This window comes from Aspergillus mulundensis (genome assembly GCF_003369625.1).
Source record: "Aspergillus mulundensis strain DSM 5745 chromosome Unknown scaffold_6, whole genome shotgun sequence".
NCBI classification, from domain to species: domain Eukaryota; kingdom Fungi; phylum Ascomycota; class Eurotiomycetes; order Eurotiales; family Aspergillaceae; genus Aspergillus; species Aspergillus mulundensis.
In genome coordinates, this window is record NW_020797894.1 from 1,736,603 (window position 1) to 1,752,970 (window position 16,368).

At 52.7% G+C, this 16,368-nt stretch overlaps 6 protein-coding genes across 6 annotated transcripts; 2 read left to right on the forward strand and 4 right to left on the reverse strand.

Moving 5' to 3' along the window:
- Positions 1 to 622: 622 nt before the first annotated feature.
- Positions 623 to 1,216, reverse strand: DSM5745_06748 (uncharacterized protein; the record flags this gene model as incomplete). The annotated part of the gene is made up of 2 exons (XM_026748764.1): positions 623 to 711; positions 805 to 1,216. 2 exons carry the CDS (start codon positions 1,214 to 1,216, stop codon positions 623 to 625), a joined length of 501 nt encoding a protein of 166 aa, XP_026603068.1.
- A 6,237-nt stretch (positions 1,217 to 7,453) lies between these two features.
- On the reverse strand, positions 7,454 to 7,859 carry DSM5745_06749 (mitochondrial 54S ribosomal protein mL60; the record flags this gene model as incomplete). The annotated part of the gene is made up of 2 exons (XM_026748765.1): positions 7,454 to 7,691; positions 7,816 to 7,859. The coding sequence occupies 2 exons, from the start codon at positions 7,857 to 7,859 to the stop codon at positions 7,454 to 7,456; spliced, it is 282 nt and encodes a 93-aa protein (XP_026603069.1).
- A 696-nt stretch (positions 7,860 to 8,555) lies between these two features.
- On the forward strand, positions 8,556 to 9,534 carry DSM5745_06750 (tafazzin; the record flags this gene model as incomplete). Its single annotated transcript, XM_026748766.1, has 2 exons — positions 8,556 to 8,665; positions 8,721 to 9,534. 2 exons carry the CDS (start codon positions 8,556 to 8,558, stop codon positions 9,532 to 9,534), a joined length of 924 nt encoding a protein of 307 aa, XP_026603070.1.
- A 276-nt stretch (positions 9,535 to 9,810) lies between these two features.
- DSM5745_06751 (uncharacterized protein) lies at positions 9,811 to 11,523 on the forward strand (the record flags this gene model as incomplete). The annotated part of the gene is made up of 1 exon (XM_026748767.1): positions 9,811 to 11,523. The coding sequence occupies one exon, from the start codon at positions 9,811 to 9,813 to the stop codon at positions 11,521 to 11,523; it is 1,713 nt and encodes a 570-aa protein (XP_026603071.1).
- A 268-nt stretch (positions 11,524 to 11,791) lies between these two features.
- On the reverse strand, positions 11,792 to 13,798 carry dbp9 (ATP-dependent DNA/RNA helicase; the record flags this gene model as incomplete). Its single annotated transcript, XM_026748768.1, has 4 exons — positions 11,792 to 12,869; positions 12,923 to 13,401; positions 13,465 to 13,541; positions 13,591 to 13,798. The coding sequence occupies 4 exons, from the start codon at positions 13,796 to 13,798 to the stop codon at positions 11,792 to 11,794; spliced, it is 1,842 nt and encodes a 613-aa protein (XP_026603072.1).
- A 516-nt stretch (positions 13,799 to 14,314) lies between these two features.
- DSM5745_06753 (uncharacterized protein) lies at positions 14,315 to 15,731 on the reverse strand (the record flags this gene model as incomplete). Its single annotated transcript, XM_026748769.1, has 7 exons — positions 14,315 to 14,627; positions 14,677 to 14,837; positions 14,917 to 14,957; positions 15,011 to 15,050; positions 15,104 to 15,422; positions 15,479 to 15,617; positions 15,668 to 15,731. The coding sequence occupies 7 exons, from the start codon at positions 15,729 to 15,731 to the stop codon at positions 14,315 to 14,317; spliced, it is 1,077 nt and encodes a 358-aa protein (XP_026603073.1).
- Between the last annotated feature and the right edge of the window lie 637 nt (positions 15,732 to 16,368).

Here is a 16,368-nt window from a genome sequence, read left to right on the forward strand (position 1 = left end):
TGGCACATGAACATGTATCTATGCCAGCTTCTCCATTTCCATCTCCATCTTCGTCAGTATCGCCTTCTCCAACTCGATTCTCCACATTTCCATTCGAGCATGCAGAATGGGCAGCCGCTCATTGACAGATTATGCGTGAGGTTGGTACTGCTGTTTGTGTTTAGATCGAATATACTAGTCTGCTCCATAACACAGATGATGACAGGCCAAAGCCCTAAGTAGATTTGGAAGGAGGGGGTGAGTGGTAAGTGGGAAAGTGGGGATGAGGAGAAGTTCCATGGCCATATTTGTATCTAAAGCTGAAGGTACTTGGTGTTTCCTAGAAGCTTTGCCCTCGCTAGACCTACTCGGTCCTTGTGTTCATGCATCATTTAGACTTGGGGACAAAAAATAGGTTCAACACCACGAGCTATCCAAATTGTGTATTGGTACTAGCCAGCATTGAAGCGGGTTCCAGTATCGTTTGCGAAAGAATTGAAATATCAGAGGGTAGCATCATTAGAGGACAATAGACATTACTTTAAGCATCAACCTCCGGGGGGGTCCCAGCTCTGGCCAGGATGGCGGCATCAACACTAAATGATCGTTGAGTGATGTCAAGCTGGTGACCCAGCAAGAAACCTTATGCCTGCTGCCACGCCGCAATATCCGCCTGCGATATGCCGATGTTTTCAGGGACCAGGGCCTGTAACTTTGCGATCTGAGACGAAGCTAACATGCAAAAACCAGTATCAGTGAATGGGTCCAGAAACGGCATCAGATGTGGCCTGACAGGTGCACATATTCGTAGGTGCGGTTACTTACTCGGAGGTTGTGACGCGGCGGCGCCCGCATGTACGTGGATGACTTTAGAGTCCACAGACCCCTTCACCAACACCTCCCTCGCGTTGCTGAGGCACAGCATCACCCGCAATCTGTACTTCCCTGGGCTATTGATAGTAAGACGCCTGAAGGCAGCGTACCCGCTTGTGGAGTTCCCCGTCCGGTTGCATACGCTGGTGGCAGCGGTTCCAGTGGCAGCAAGGGCAGCTGCCGAATCACCTCCGGTTTCGTCGCGAAGCAGTACTATCGCCCCTAGTTGTTGTTCTGGGTCGTTGCCGGCATTGCCGACGGGGGGCACCGCAACGACGATGGGAAACGAAAAGGCGACGCCTGGGCGGATTGACGTGGGAGGCTCAATCGCGAACGTAGGGCTATATTCTAATCCTAGAGCCATGGTAAAGAATTGAGTAGTATATGAGATGATCGGGAGCGGTTAATCTGTACTCGCAGGGAGGCAAAAGAGTGAGGGTCAAGGAAGAAGGCTTGATGATCCCTATGCTGGACGCAGGAGCAGGTCAGGGCTTTATAATCGAGAAGATAATCTCTGTCTTATAGACGGCGCAAGCTGATCTGAGAGAGAGGGTCCGGGGCATTCAAATCAGCGCGTTGATCAGGGTTCTTGCTGGATTAACTTTGCGAAATTCTTCAGCATCTTCATCTCGAACCTTTGCTGAATCTAAGAATTGGTACTTTTTTTGATAGCCGCCATCACAAACAGCAGACCATAGGATGCTTGATCTGCGCAGTTGATTCTCCGAGTATGCACGGTTGACATGACATGGTTGACATGGACTGTTGATATGCACGGTTGAGGTGCACAGTTGATATGCGCGGTTGACCTGCAAGAAATGGCACAGCAGGAGCATAGCAGATTGGCTGCTCAGGGGCGCACGGAGCATGGATACGGGGTGATAAAGGTGCAGGATCGATTTGTGGCGGAGTGTGGGCAACAATGCGCATGGCAAGAGGCAGTGGGACTCCGAAGGGCGATCAGATCAGGTCAGGGACTTTTGCCACGCAGACACATGCTGAAGCTTACCTACTAGCTTAGACTCGCTCGGCCGAAAGGTGCAAGCTGGCACTGGCCAGAGGGAGCACTCCGGTATGATTATTCCGTCAGCTGCTGGGGATTGTCCTATCGGGTAGTACGGACCATTCGGCCGGTCATCAATGATGTGCGAACATGCTTTTTCCATTTCTCTAGTCTCCCTATTCAAGGCTTTTTGGCTTACCTCTTCCACTGTTTATCCGGGCTTCTCGATCTAGCGGGCTCCTTTCGCGCTGGCGGTCCAAGAATGATTGTGCGTGCCGCTTATCTTGTATACGTGGATCGCACGCCGCATTCGTCCAAGCCAAGCCATGTGCAAGTCAGATCGTGAGATCTAAGGCGGGCACTTTAGTTTCTTTACGCATCCGTCAGGAGATCAGTAGCGAATAGCAGGAAGCCGGAGTGCTTGCCCCGAGGCTCTCGGGGACCATGACAGCAGGACCACGTTCTTGACAAGTGCCAACCGTGGACTTGGCTTAGGCCTGTCCACAGTCGAAGTATGGATGGACTTCGATTTTGTCTTAACTGGAAGCTCACTATTGTCCTTGCCCGAAATGACGACTGAAATTAGTAGCGATTCCGGATTCAGCATCACTCGTAAATGCTGAAGGCCGTCCTCTCGTTGTTGGAGCGGTTGGCATCAATTAGTCTGATGGTTTCGGGGTCCTTGCGTGAAAGGTTTGTTTTTCTGCTATGTGCCAAGTTCCAGAAGTGCTGAGGGATCTGTTGGGAGTAGCCTAAGGAGAGCTGATATCGAAGGAAATCTCAACGACCCGAGATCCCGACGCCCAGAGAAGTATGAGGCTTGGAAAGGAAGCAACAAGCAATGGAGTGTTCGAGCCAGACCGGGATAAAAGCCAAAACGCGACGAGTTGTGACAGGGCTGCTTATTCCTGCAGCAAGCCTGCGATCTGGATTCTGCAGTGGAAAAGCCACATCCCTATAGCCGGCGGCCGCACCGGCATGGCACACGGGTTCGACAACTCATAGGTCAGTAAATTGCTTCTTCTGAGAGACTATCACTTCTGTGGCTTGGCTTGAGCCTTAGGAGCGGATCTTATGTACAGCCACGAAAGATCCACATCCTGGGATGCAAGAGCCAAGAAGAAAATTGTGTTGAGCTTTGAGCTTCCAGATGTCCTTCGCAAGCCATGCCAATAAAGGCAATAACGCATGACTTCTCAAGCCAGCCTGTGTCTTACATATCAGCTCAGATTAAAGTTTGCTCTTTCTCGGCTATATGCATGTATACCTCTTCGGCAAGGCGCCCCAACCGTTGTGTTCTAACCATCATCTAAAGAGCCGTCAGGCCCTGCAATGCAATGCACGAGAGATCAATGGTGTCCACTACCTGGTGCTCACTGTTCAAGTAAAGAGTAATCGATGGCCGATCAAGCCATGTTCCGTATATCCCCCATGTTTCCGACAAGACGCAAGCAACGACGGCAATGTACGGATACCTAATATGCGTACTTTGAACCCTGAACTCGCCACCTTGTGGAGCCAGGATTTTTTCAAAACTCGGGGGGCATACGAAACGGCGCTTCGCAAGGAGAACTCCTCAAGCCTCTGCACCAGTGCTCATGGTATATCACCCCAAGTGGGCCTACTCCGTCACACAGAGTAGTCTCGGAAATCGGCGTTAGAAACTCTGAATTTCGTCCGCCTATCGGATTCGGGATTGACCGAGCACTATGTAGCACCTAACTCTCTTTCTCGATCTTGATGTAGAACCTCAGATGAACCAACGATAGCGCAGTGGTCAATCCCTTCTGAGGAATCGGCCGGAAGCGCTTTGCATATGACACTGAGAGACTGCATGTACAAGGTACAATAGAGCCTAATGTCTTCAGCTTCGCTAGGGTGAGAGCGTACTTTCTCCCATGCAATTCTGCGATGCCTCAGCGCTCAAAATTGCGAACCATGGTCATCATGGCGGGGTAGCCTTTCCAAGCGCTTCGTGATCGACAAGGCTGCGATATGCTCTGGGGAAATGACCACAAATAGGAGTGCGCACGACAATCGACGGCCAAGGCAAGTTGCAAATCAGGGTTCCAGGTCAACCTACTGTCCGCGGGGTGGATTCCAGCACGGAGACAGTACCCGGTAATAATTTCTGGTATTGCCTAAAGTGGCTTGCCCGTGAGCCTTGGATCTGGTGAATGAAGCAAATGTCCTTGAAGATTCTAGAGGCCGAGTTCGAGAACAACTCGAGTGGCATCGCCGCATCGAGAAATTAGCACCGAGCAGATAGCTATGGAAGGTTTGCGCTAGTATTTACCGACAGTGTGCACAGACAACGCAGATCAGCACTCGTCTTTCGAACTGCATGCCTCGTTGGGTTCGAACATGTTCGCGGGGAGAAGAGAAAAAGTGAGGCGGGGAGTGAGGCAAGCGAGTCCAGATCCCGACCCGTCAGCTCTGGCACTGAACTGGACTTTGGTAACAAGTGCTCAGGTAGTGAGAAGTTAGTATTGGAAAGCCTGGAAAATCTCAGTGCGATAAGATCAGCCAGCAAGAGACGGTAGTCGGACATAAGGACGGGAGGGCGATGCTCCGAATGAGGGAGGAGGGCCCTCCTGCCTCCGGCGCCCTCGACGTCTTTCTTCCATCACGATCCCACTTACGCTTCAACACAATGGAGGCCACCGACTAGCAACTCTGCGGCCAGCCTCCCTATCGTTATCAGAATGACTGCCTTATTGTGTGACTTTACATCCCTCAGATGGCACCTTTCCCTTACCGACCTCCACCGACGCCTCTGATTCAACAACGACCAGTGATAGCTCCTTTGTTCACGCCTGTTCAGCCGGCATCATTCATTCCTTGGAAGCTCTTTCTCCAGCTCCTTGCGGGGACCGTCTGCATATTTATCCTTAGCGTTCTAATCTGGAAATTCCCACGCCTCCTGCGTTCTTTCACCAAGGGTAGGGTTCTGCGAGAGGGCAACACCCCTTCGTCCCGTTACGCCAAAACCTGGTACGGCTGGGTGTCCGCTCAACGGCACGAGGCCAGAAAAAGAGCCATTCGAGACTGCATGTCAAGGATACACAGTTGGAATCCGTGGAGGTCGACGAGCGCGGACTTCGAATGGGTCTGGCAGTACCCGGGGCAAACGGAGCTCGCCAGGTACCACAAGAGAGGGGGTCCAGATATGCCTCGGGCTATACCGTACGGTTCCCAGACCATCGGTGGCATGCGGAGCAATTTGAGTCCTTTTCGGTACGACCGCATGACAATTGTCGGCCTAGAGCCTGTCTCGCCTCTCTTTGCAACCGGTGCACTTCAAACAACCCAGACGACTCGACCGATGGCGGCCCCAGTCCGAGGTCCTACACGCACGGTACTTGTACGGAAGGGCGTAGGGGGCAGCCATTTATCGGAATATTCGACAGGTCCTCAGAGGCGCCGTGGTGGGACTCCGCATGGGTTTCGTTCAAACGCAAGCTCACAAGCAATGCCCTATGTGCGAAAGACATTCACATCGCCCCCAGAACTTCCGTTTCCTCGGATCTCGAGCCGTGCTCCGCTGGAATATATAAAATATATGCAGTCATCCCCGCACAGCTATTCTATGCCGTGCCTTTCGCAGCCGACGCGATATCCTATACATCAACATGCACGGTCAAGCATAATCTCCAGATCCAGGATAAACGGAAGTGAAGATTTACCACCGAGAGCCAGTGCCGCATATTGTTGCTCGCGAAAATACCAGGTTTGGTCTGCTCGGATGGGATTGCAAACCCTCAAATGTCTTGGATACAGCACTCGCACTTTGCCGATAGGTCCTCCAGGGAGTCCCAAGTCAGGAATTCTCGGAAGCCTCTCAGTTGAAAGTGCTACGTTTGAGTTAGTACGCCAATATCGGCATAGTCCGAAATGGACATCTTCTTCCGACATCAGCGACCTGTTCCTCTGCAGCAGCGATCAACAGCACAATATTAGACGATCCGCGTCCTTGGCCGAACCCAAATGTGAAGTTAATACGCAGAAGGAATGGCACACTTTACCCCTGTTGCGGAATCATATGGCCCCCTCCCATCGACCAACACTTCTAACTTGGTATGAAAACTCATTGACGAGCCAGAAGACTCCAGTGACCCAGGTTGTGCTCAAGGGCAAGCGGGCGAAACGGGGGCGACTGAGATGTTCAAGCGCTGGCAAACTGCCACATTTGGTAACTCAGCCCAAGAACTGGAGCAACTGGGAGGTGCGGCTGATAGAGAATTTGGATCGGAAATTGGGTTGGATCTCAGATCAATTGACTCCGGGACAACGACCTTTCCATTTCGCACTACTTGCAAATCATTGGCTGAACCGAGAGACTTGGATCGTGTACGATCCAGTCTCACGCGTTGATACTGAGAAGCGACGAATCTGGGGGGATCCGCGATTCAATGTCCCATATCCCAAGCCAACATTGCCTCCCGTTCCGAGAGTTCTAGCGCCAAATCGTCGGTTGACGCACACTCCCAAAATCAAATCATGGAGGCTTGCAGTGAATCGTCATAGGAAGGTATCTGGGCTGCAAGCATTCCTACACTCGATTGAACACTATGACAGCTCAGTCGATGAGCCGCCAGCTGGCGAGATAGACCCATCGAGCTGGGTTCTCCGAAAACCGCCACAAGGTATCAGTCTATCCGCTCGGCACGGAGAAAAGTATTACGAGGGTGGAGCAGGCTGGCAAGAGAAGCTGAGCGACTGGCAAAGAATAAGGCGCGGATATCGAATCCGCAAGGCAATATACGAAGGTCGCGTAAATAGGAGAAGGGCCAAAGAGATTGCTTATGGCATCACTCGTTACTATCGACAAGCTATCAAACATCTTATGCCCGATGCTGATCACTACCCCGGGGAGTCTTGGGAGCTATCGATAGACGACTCGTGCTGAAATATATATATTCGAAAACTAAATAAACCCGCAGCCTTTACCAAACATTGCATTATGCTGTTCGTTTTTCGCTTGAAAGAAAAGAGTACAGCACATCGTAGTATACTTAGTAAACGTAGGCTTATGAAAATTGATCGAGTGTCGAGTGATTCTTAACGCACCCTCTGGAGATATGCTTCTGAATGGTAATATTGATATGCTAGATATTTCAAACTAGCAGCATTCTGACCAAGCCGACTAAAGGGACAGATATCAGGAATGCCTCAAGAAGCATCGCAGATATCAGGTACATGACGCATACAGGAAGTGATTCCTTATCTCCGAAACTCCGTAAAACCCAGGTTGCTTCTTCGTACCCGTCTGCTCGTCTTCGAAGTCGCTTATATCATGGTACAGGACGAGGTGTATAATACAGTGATGAAGTAATGTCGATTGCGGATATCCGTTACGGGTAGATGGGTGTGGTGGATGGATAGGCGTGTAGGGGGCAAAGCCGAGCGCCGTTTCAACAAAATCCCAGCAAAACACGAAAAAGGATATGTTGATATGCCGCTCAGAAACCAGGGGGGTTCACGCGCTGGCTGACTCTCGTCCACTTCGGTAATTCTGACGAAAAGTGAACCAATTAGACCCTTTCCAAACAACGCGGTGGCATCCGCGGAAACCCCCAACTCAGGAAAGAGGCGTGGCTACTCACTGTGAATACCCTTGCGGTATGTCTTCTCCTTCTTGTCGAAGATTGTGTACTTGTCGCGGGGCAGCATCTCCTCCTCCCGCGGCATCTCCTTGAACCACCGGTCGACGGCTTTCGTTGACTGGCCGTTTCGGGCGAGGGCTGCGCTGACGGTGTCGACGACCTTGTCGACGGCGCGGAGACGCTTACGCTGCCGGGCTTTCTGGGGCTGCGAGATACGCCATGGGATCTTCCTATTAAGGCGAGATGTTAGCGGCTGATTCACGTTGGGTTGGGCTAACGGGGATTGCGTGAGGGATCAATTGGGCATTGCCCGGATGGGGACAAGGAAGGCCAGGGATGCGCGGGAAAGCATACCAGAGAAGACCCGAGAATAACGGCGATGAAGGCTTGAACATCATTGTGCTATGACGCGAACGCAAAGAGTGCCCAGAGTCCAGATGTCTGATGAAGACTTGCTGAGGCCGGACGGAAAATCCGGTCGAGGTTGCGGTGGTGGTCCGTGCGCCGACAACCTCCGCGGCGCAACAAAATCCAACTGCTGAGCTCTACCGTACCGTAGGCCAATAAAGTTGTCAACTGCCCTCACGCCGTTCATCCGGCCCTGCATTCCATTCCTTCTTGTCTCCTCCATGTTCTATTTCTGCATATCCTCTCTGGTCGCGCCGTTGGTTTCTTGATTTCGCTCTATCACTCATATGGATATCCGATAGAACCGACCCCATGTCGCAGCCTACAGATTCCGGTGCCACCGGCGAGAGCCCCTCTCTGTTCTGGAGGTCCCTTTCCTCCACTACAATCCTGGGCGTCGCTGCGCTATGTCGGGGTTTTCTATATGCGTGTAGTCGGCCCGAGACGCATGGGATGGAGGCATTTCTGGAGCTCCTAGAGTCCAGGAAGGATCCGTCGCAACGGAAGAAGGGATTACTTACAGGTATAGTTGGGTTCTGTTAGATTGTCGCACCGAGCGAGCTTGACTAACGTGGTACTTGATGGTAGTTTCCAACCATATTAGCGTGTACGTACGTACAATGCGCCTCGACGACCGAGGCCATCGACTCCTAGCCCTACCGCAACGCTGACCGACTCTCGACAGTATGGATGATCCCTTGGTATGGGGATTCCTCCCCTTGAAGTACAACTTTGGGCTGTCTTCATCAAATAGACGATGGGGAATGGCCAGTCATGATATCTGCTATCAGACCCGGTATGCTTCGGTGCAGGCGTGCGCCTTGTCCCTTTGACTGACCTGCGGGCTCTAGACCACTGGCCTTTTTCTTCACAATGGGCCAACTCCTACCTACGCATAGATCCGCCCACTCTCAGTTCGGCGGCATTGCGCAGCCAGCCGTGACCCAGGCAATCAGACTCTTGTCGAAGGGACCCTTCCCCGCCGAACCGCACCTTGCGAGACCCGAGCGCCAGAGCTTCAGCCTGCAAAACGTCTGCGTCGATCCATTTTCCGATCTACCTACGGCCTATACGACCAACGGCGAAGATTCCCACCTCGCGCCGTCTGCATACGCCTGCAACTCATACTCATGGGTCCACATCTTCCCCGAAGGCAAAATCCATCAAACCCCGAACAAGATCATGCGCTACTTCAAGTGGGGTGTTGCAAGGCTGATACTGGAGGCCAGCGAATGTCCGGATGTTGTCCCCATGTGGTTGGAGGGTTTCGATCAGGTCATGCACGAGAGCCGTGAGTTCCCGCGGTTCCTTCCACGGCCTGGCAAGGAAGTCAGTGTGACCTTTGGAAAAAAGGTGGATACTGAAGCGGTGTTCGGAGAGGCGCGAAGTCGATGGCAGAAGCTCAAGGCGAAGGCCGAGCTAGCTTCGCCAGAGACGCGCGATCTTCCGCTTGGTGCTTTGAACGACGAGCTTCTGTACGGGGAAGAAGCCGTCGAGTTGCGCAAGGAGGTCACAAAGAAAGTCAGGGACCTCGTCCTTGAGGTGCGACGGTCTAGGGGTCATTCCGATGAAGACCCCAAGGCGGGTCTCGCAGAAACATGGAATATTGAAGGTGGTAAGGGTGAGGGGAAGATGGCTGATGAATCGTGGGTTCGCGATCTATAAGCTTGGTATACTGTAAATCATGTAACATCATAGAATCTGTACAAAATGAAGCGTGCGCAAGAACCGCAAATATTCCAAACCTTTCACTTATTGCGCACTTTGTTCAACCAGAATGACTCATGAAGATCCATAGGGCCGTCGTGGTGGATTGGGTGGCTCGGTCTGCTCTGCAGGATGACTCCGCCCGCGCCTCAGCCTCATCTCCGACGTTAGTATAAACCCCTCACCATCCCCTCATTCTTCTTCTTCTATCTCTTTCTCATATCACACGCACTTATGCCAAAGAAACACCACAAATCCAATTTTGCAAAGCCCGTCAGCACTCCTCACCACAGCCTAGCCTCGAGCTCCCGAAGCAACCAGCATGATCGCTTCCGATCGTCTGCTTCTCCGAGCGGAGACCAGCCCTCAGTCAACGACCTGATCAGCCATCTGCGCCGGACGCAGCTTTCGCCCTCAGGAGACAACAATCGCGGTGCGCCTCGGCATATCGCTCCGCGATCTGTGCACCCGTCTCTGCGGAACCTCCTCGAGCTCCCCGAGACCCCGCCGCCACGTCCGCGTCCAGATGCTCGACGCACTGGGCTCGGCCAGCGGCGACTAAGGAGGACGCCCGGACCGCCGCCGCCGGATAGCTGGCTCTCCGGCAATAACTCTGATGATGAGGCTGACGATGCGGAGTTGGCTGCTAGTGAGACGGCGAAGGTCATTTATCGCCTGGAGCGCCTCCCCGGTCGGAAGTTTCCTGCGAGGAATAGTTTCCTCCATGCGCTGCTGAAGTCGATGGCTACGCATTGGACGTGGCATGTTGCCTATGACGGGCAGTTTCTTGGCTTGCTGCCGACGCATATCAAGGTGCTGTTGCTGAGCTATGTTGGGCATTATGCTACGGTGCAGCCGTTAAAGATCCCGATGCGGGGTCTTAAGCCTTTGTTTGACAATTCGGCAACTGGCGATGATGGCGGACATGAGCGCTCAGCTAATGGTGATTCTGATGTCATGCATCTCGATCTGAGCGGAGCATTGGGACGATGGATATCCTTCAAGCAGCTCTCTACCGAGCTGTTCATTTCGAGAAAGAAGGCTACTTCTTCTCAAGATAGCGCTTCTAAAGTGGTACCCTTGTCTTGGGAAGATGAGGATGAAAACGATGCAGACTCCAGTCGAGGCAGCCCCGTTCCAAGATCGCTTCAACACCTACGTTTCGAAAACCTACAATACCTCTCCCTAGCACATCCGCATCCAGCCGCAGTGAACTGGAACTCACTGATCAACTTGCTCTCTCGCCTCTCAACTATCACTCATCTCTCCTTGGCACACTGGCCCGTCCCAACGGTCACACCGAACGCCATGAACGCCAGCGTCAGACACCCGACGCAGAGGTCTCTTGTCTTCTCCTACGGCGGCACAGACTCCTACTCCGCAATGGAGAACAACTGGGCCGAGTCCGCCGGTATCCTGCGCAGGCTATCACGGGCAACATACTGCCTGAAGTGGCTGGACCTCGAAGGCTGCGGCGACTGGATCCCAGCCTTGAACTGGGAAGGCGTCGGCCCGCACGGCGAAAGACTATCAACGGGCCCCGAGTGGAACGGGTCATGGAGGGACATCGAGTGGATTCGTCTTGGTCCGGGGTGGCTCCCTCAACCTGATGATGTCGACTTGGTTACAAAAAACCCAGGAACCTCGACTCCGGAGACGGGCGTTTCCAATCGGTCTTTGGCTTTCTCGGTCCATGCTCCCGTGTCTTCTTCCGATTCACCTGGAACTTGGGACGTCGACGAAGAGCGCAGGAAGTATAGGCTGGCGAAGGAGCTTGAGCGGTTCCGGGAGCGTATGCGCGCTGCTAAGGAGGTCCAGCAAAAGGTGTTGCGGGCTAGGAAAGGTGCGCGGGGCAAATGGGTGCATTTTTCGTTTGGCTTGGAGGAATTGGAGGGTGCTGTGAGAGACAATCTGTTGGGGGAGGAGTTAAGGGATAAATACTTATAGATGGTTAGTGAAACCTGTGGGGGATGTTATATCCGAGGGAGCGCATGGCGTTGGCTATACTTACAGCAAAAGCATACTCGGCGAACACGATGTACATAGCTTAATTATTCTTCTACCCAGTCCAGAGAGAAAGAACGATAAACTCAAGCGTCAATGCCCGATTTGATTCCTGATTCCTATATGCATAAAATGATATCATGTGCAAATTTTCCGCTTCGACAAAGCACACCTCCACGCAACCCCAACCCCTTCCACATCCAAAGCACAATTACTTCCTCCCCCGATTAAACGTCTTCAACGGATCGACCTTCCTCCCCGTCTTCCCGCGCCCCCGATTCCTATCTCTCGCCTTCCGAATCCGATTCCCAGGCCCCGTCTTCCTGAGCGCCACAAAGCCCACATCCTCATTCGAAATCCCCTTCTTCCCCTTCGCCGGCATGAGATACTCAGGGATGTGCTTAAGATGCGGCTGGATGCGCGCCGCACGCAGCTCCCCATCATGACGCAGCTGCCGTAACTCCTCGGGGTTCTCCTCAAAATGGCGCTTGAGCTTCTCGGACTTGACGAGCTCCTGGCGGATTTCGCGGGCGCGTGCTTCCTGGATCGCGAGGCGGGTGATGGCGCGCAGGGCATCGGACATTCGGTACCGGAAGGCGTCGACCTGCGTCATGTCGAAGTGGTAGGGTTTGACCTCGTGGCCGAGCTTTGTCTGGCGCTTGATGATTTTCTTCAGGACGGCCTCGTCGTGTTTTGCGGTGGAGATGGAGGTGGGTTTGTGTTTTGCGTAGAGGTCGGAGGGGATGACGAAGGAGAGGGCCATTCCTGTTTTGCCGCCGCGGCCGGTGCGGCCGATGCGGTGGGTGTAGGATTTCGAGGAGGTGGGGAGGTCGAAGTTCAGGACGCACGCGACGTTTTGGAAGTCGATGCCGCGGGAGATGCCGTAGTCTTTTTGCTTGATGGTGAGCTTGCGGCGTTTGTCGGAGGTGGTGGGTTTTGAGGATGATGTTGCGTCTTCGTCTTCGTCGCTTAGGGCTTCGTCGTCGTTGTCGTTGGCTTCGGTGGCGTCTTTGGATTTCCGCGATGATTTTGAGACGCCGAGGACTTCTTGCTCGTCGGCGGCGATGATGATATCGTATACGCCCTTGTTGAACTCTTCGACGACGTGGATTCGAGAGTTGACGGGTAACTCGGAGTTAAGGATACAGCTCTTGATGCCAAACTGCTCCAGGAAAAGCTTTAAGCGGTAACTTCGGTCAATGTCGCCGACGAATATGATGACTTTGCCCTTGATCAACTGCAGCTTGAAAATGACATAGGTGAGAAGGAATTTCTCGTCCTCCGCGCATCTAAAGTTTCCACAGTTAGCAACCATGTCCCAAAAAGACCGGGTTATGCGAACCTAACAACGAACTGGTTAACACCAGCACCATGGTCATCCTTGTCCTCCAGCTTCAAGATGACAGGGTTGCGGCAGAACAATCCTTTCAGTGTATCCACCTCCGCAGTGAGCGTTGCACTCATAAGGAATGTCTGTACGCCCCGCGGAATAGCCTTCGACAAAGCGTTGATATCATCTTCATATCCGTATGAAAGCACCAAGTCCGCCTCATCAATCACAAGATGCGTAAGGTTCTCCAGAGACAGGGCCGAGGTACCAAGGTTGGCAATGACACGGGCGGGTGTCGATACGACAATATCCGGGTAATCTGCAAGCATCGACCGTTGAACCGCATCCGAGACTTTCTGTGTTAGGTTGACGGAGCGAACATCCTTTCCGCAGAATGCAGCAAATGTAGTGATGACTTTCTGGACCTGCTCCGCGAGCTCTCGTGTGGGGACTAGGATTAGCCCGGTCGTCGCCTTCAGGGCGGGGTCGATCTTCAGATTGAACCATTAGCACGCGCTCCCAGTACCTATAGTTTTGCACGAAAGGTGACGAACCGTTTTCTTCTGGAGAATAGTTTGTAGGATGGGGAGGACGTATGCGGCCGTCTTGCCGGAGCCGGTCTTTGCGCGAGCTGCTCTTATCAGTAACCGGCCAAAATACCGTGTAAACAGTCGACGTACCTAGGATATCCTTTCCTTCAAGAGCTAGAGGAATGGCCTTCGCTTGAACTGGCGTGGGCTTGCTGAACTTCTCCTTGACCAGGGCTTGGCGCAGTCGAGGATCGAGACTGAGGCTCTCAAAGTCTTCTGCGCTGTCGGCATTCTTCTGGTCTTTCGCCTCGGTAGCCTCCGGTGAGGGCACGTCGTTTGCGTCGAGCTTTCTCTTCATTTTCCTGAATGTTGAAGAATTGGGATAGTATGCTTCTAGGATCGAACTTGGCCGGAGTGAGTTTGCGTCCAGAAAATCTGAAGGGCGGTGAAGAGACCCGCGGCAGAATGTTTTAGCGTCTCCACCGAGCCAATTCTACTGCTTTGGGCTTAGCGGGAGAAGTATATCAACCGTAGAAGAAGTAAACAATCAAGTGGAACTTCGTTTCAATCACTGGGCCAATCTGGTGGTGGGGACTAATAGACATGAACATAATAAGCAAGAAAGAGAAAACATGTTTATATTAGAGATCATGACGGTCATTTCATAGAAAAGTATCAGCGTATGGAGTATCAGCGTGTGGATAACTTTGCGCATCGGCATTAGGTGCAGCTGTCGCACATATTCTGTCGTGTAAATAGTCCTAAACGTATCTTAATGGATGGTGTTGTATTATAAACTGAGACTTCTTGACCCTCTGCGTATTGAGTTGTGGGTCTAAAGAATGCTGGATGAACACAAGGCAACTCAACCTCATCACAGCGCGAGTTCGTCTCTGGCGTAGTGGCGGAACCTGGTCATTGATCCAGATGTTATTCTACCGATAGGGAGCACTTTGACATTATGCTCCACGGTATAGATCTTGCCAAAGTTTAGCCTCGACATGGGATCCAGTCTTTCATCGGGGTTTTCCGGGGCGACCTCTAGAGGCTCCTTGCTCATGTTTGGCTCTCTGCGGCCCATTTCCGGATTTGTGCTTCGCATATATACAATCGCATGCTTTTCCGGATCGACGCCGCGCTTCGCAACACCACGACCACCGTAAGTGGTTATCGCGCTGAGTAGCGCGCTTGGGGTTAGCAGAAAGATAAAGAGATCGGACATGATGAAACACTTACAAGCACCATGAACACTGATCAAACTGCTTTATGACCACCATGCGGCGAATAGTGCTATAGATCGGTTCGCCGAAGCGGCCTCTATACTGTGGACCTCGGCTAACAAGGGTCTCATTGGCGACTCCTCGCCCATCGTTTTCATGCCACAGGATTGAGAAGACCTAGCGGGATCAATCAGAGGAAACGACACCTATAACGCAGTAAAGCTTGTCAATTTGAGGCTATGTCTGAGACACATACCTTACCCTCACGAAAGTAATAGGGCGACTGCCGCATATATCCTATTCAGTTAGCTATGCTTTTTTGCTGTAAAGCAATATGAAGCAAAACTCACGACGATCTAAGACCCGGTCCGACGGCAAGGTAACGGGATGCTATTTGCCAATTAGGAGGCATTGACCAAATAGCGCGAGGAAGTCCAGCTTACTCCGAGGGGTGGCTCGGTTGCTTCTTCTTCGGGGTAACTGGCATGGCGGGGACCCGGATGTACCATCGGTGGCCCATATCCGGGGAATCCGTTTACATGCGGCCGGCTAGATTGAGGCTGATAACTTTCATGCTGGTAACTTTCATGGGCGTCGTAGCGCAGTGCTTCCTCTTGGCCGTTGTATTGATCTTCATACACTGGTTCCTGGCGGCCGTCAAAGGTTTGACCTGCATATTCAGGTGCATAACCTCGACCATACATTTGGTTATTGGGCCAGCTTGAAGAATGAGTATAGTTGGATCCTTCCTGACTGCGTACACTGCCCAATCATTAGCGTATGTATGGCCTAGCCAGCACGCGTCTAGGGTGATTTACTGGCCAGAGAGCTCCCAAGGAGCTGTTGAATGTGGAGGGACATTTCGCGGTATATCGTTGGCAAATCTCGCGCTCGGAGGGTAAGCGTATTGACCTTGTGGATCGTAGTCGTCTTCATGACGGGGGCCCTGGCGCGGGTCTATCAGGAGGTAAGAATCGTCCCTTAGCACGGAAGTTCCGCTTCCTTACCTGACTGGTAGCGATGGGATCCCCCAGAGAAGGCCTCGGCCTCGGAGTCATACTCGTCAGACATGATTAGAGCAGCTGCTTAGGTCCCACAGGCAAGCCGAGCGACAAATTGGAATGAGCCGATATGCCGTTTCACAGGCCCTCGATGCTGGATGGGATGGGCGTGTACCGCGACGAGAAAAAGTCCAGCTTTGTCCGACCGACTCATGGCTTATAATCTGGTTCCCAGCTTGCAAAGCCATGGCCTGCCAGAAGGGGCCGGGATGAGGCTCTTCAAGAGACCATCAACCCCCGCTTTTGAAGACGCGACTGCAAGTTCTTGAGTTGGTCGACACATGACACGCCATGGACTTCTTAGCCCGATCAGCTCAAGGCCAGAGGGGTGTCGCGACTGGAGCCATCACTGCGTCGGAGCTGGGATTCGAATCTCCTTGCGTGCGCTAGGCCCGGGACGATCCAACCAGACGGAGCCACCCACGACCTTCGTCTTCTCGCTTCCCTCCCTCTTGCTCAGCCCGCTCGCTTCCTCGGATAGACATCGATGTCATTTCGCTTCCTTCTTCTTGGTTCGCTGCAGCCTGTCGTCATCCCATGCGCTGATACGCATACTCTGAGTCTGAGTTGCTCGCCCGTGGTCGGCTCCTCCCGTTTGGCGATATGAAACGGCCATAAATTATTATCGACGGTCGACCCCCTGCGGC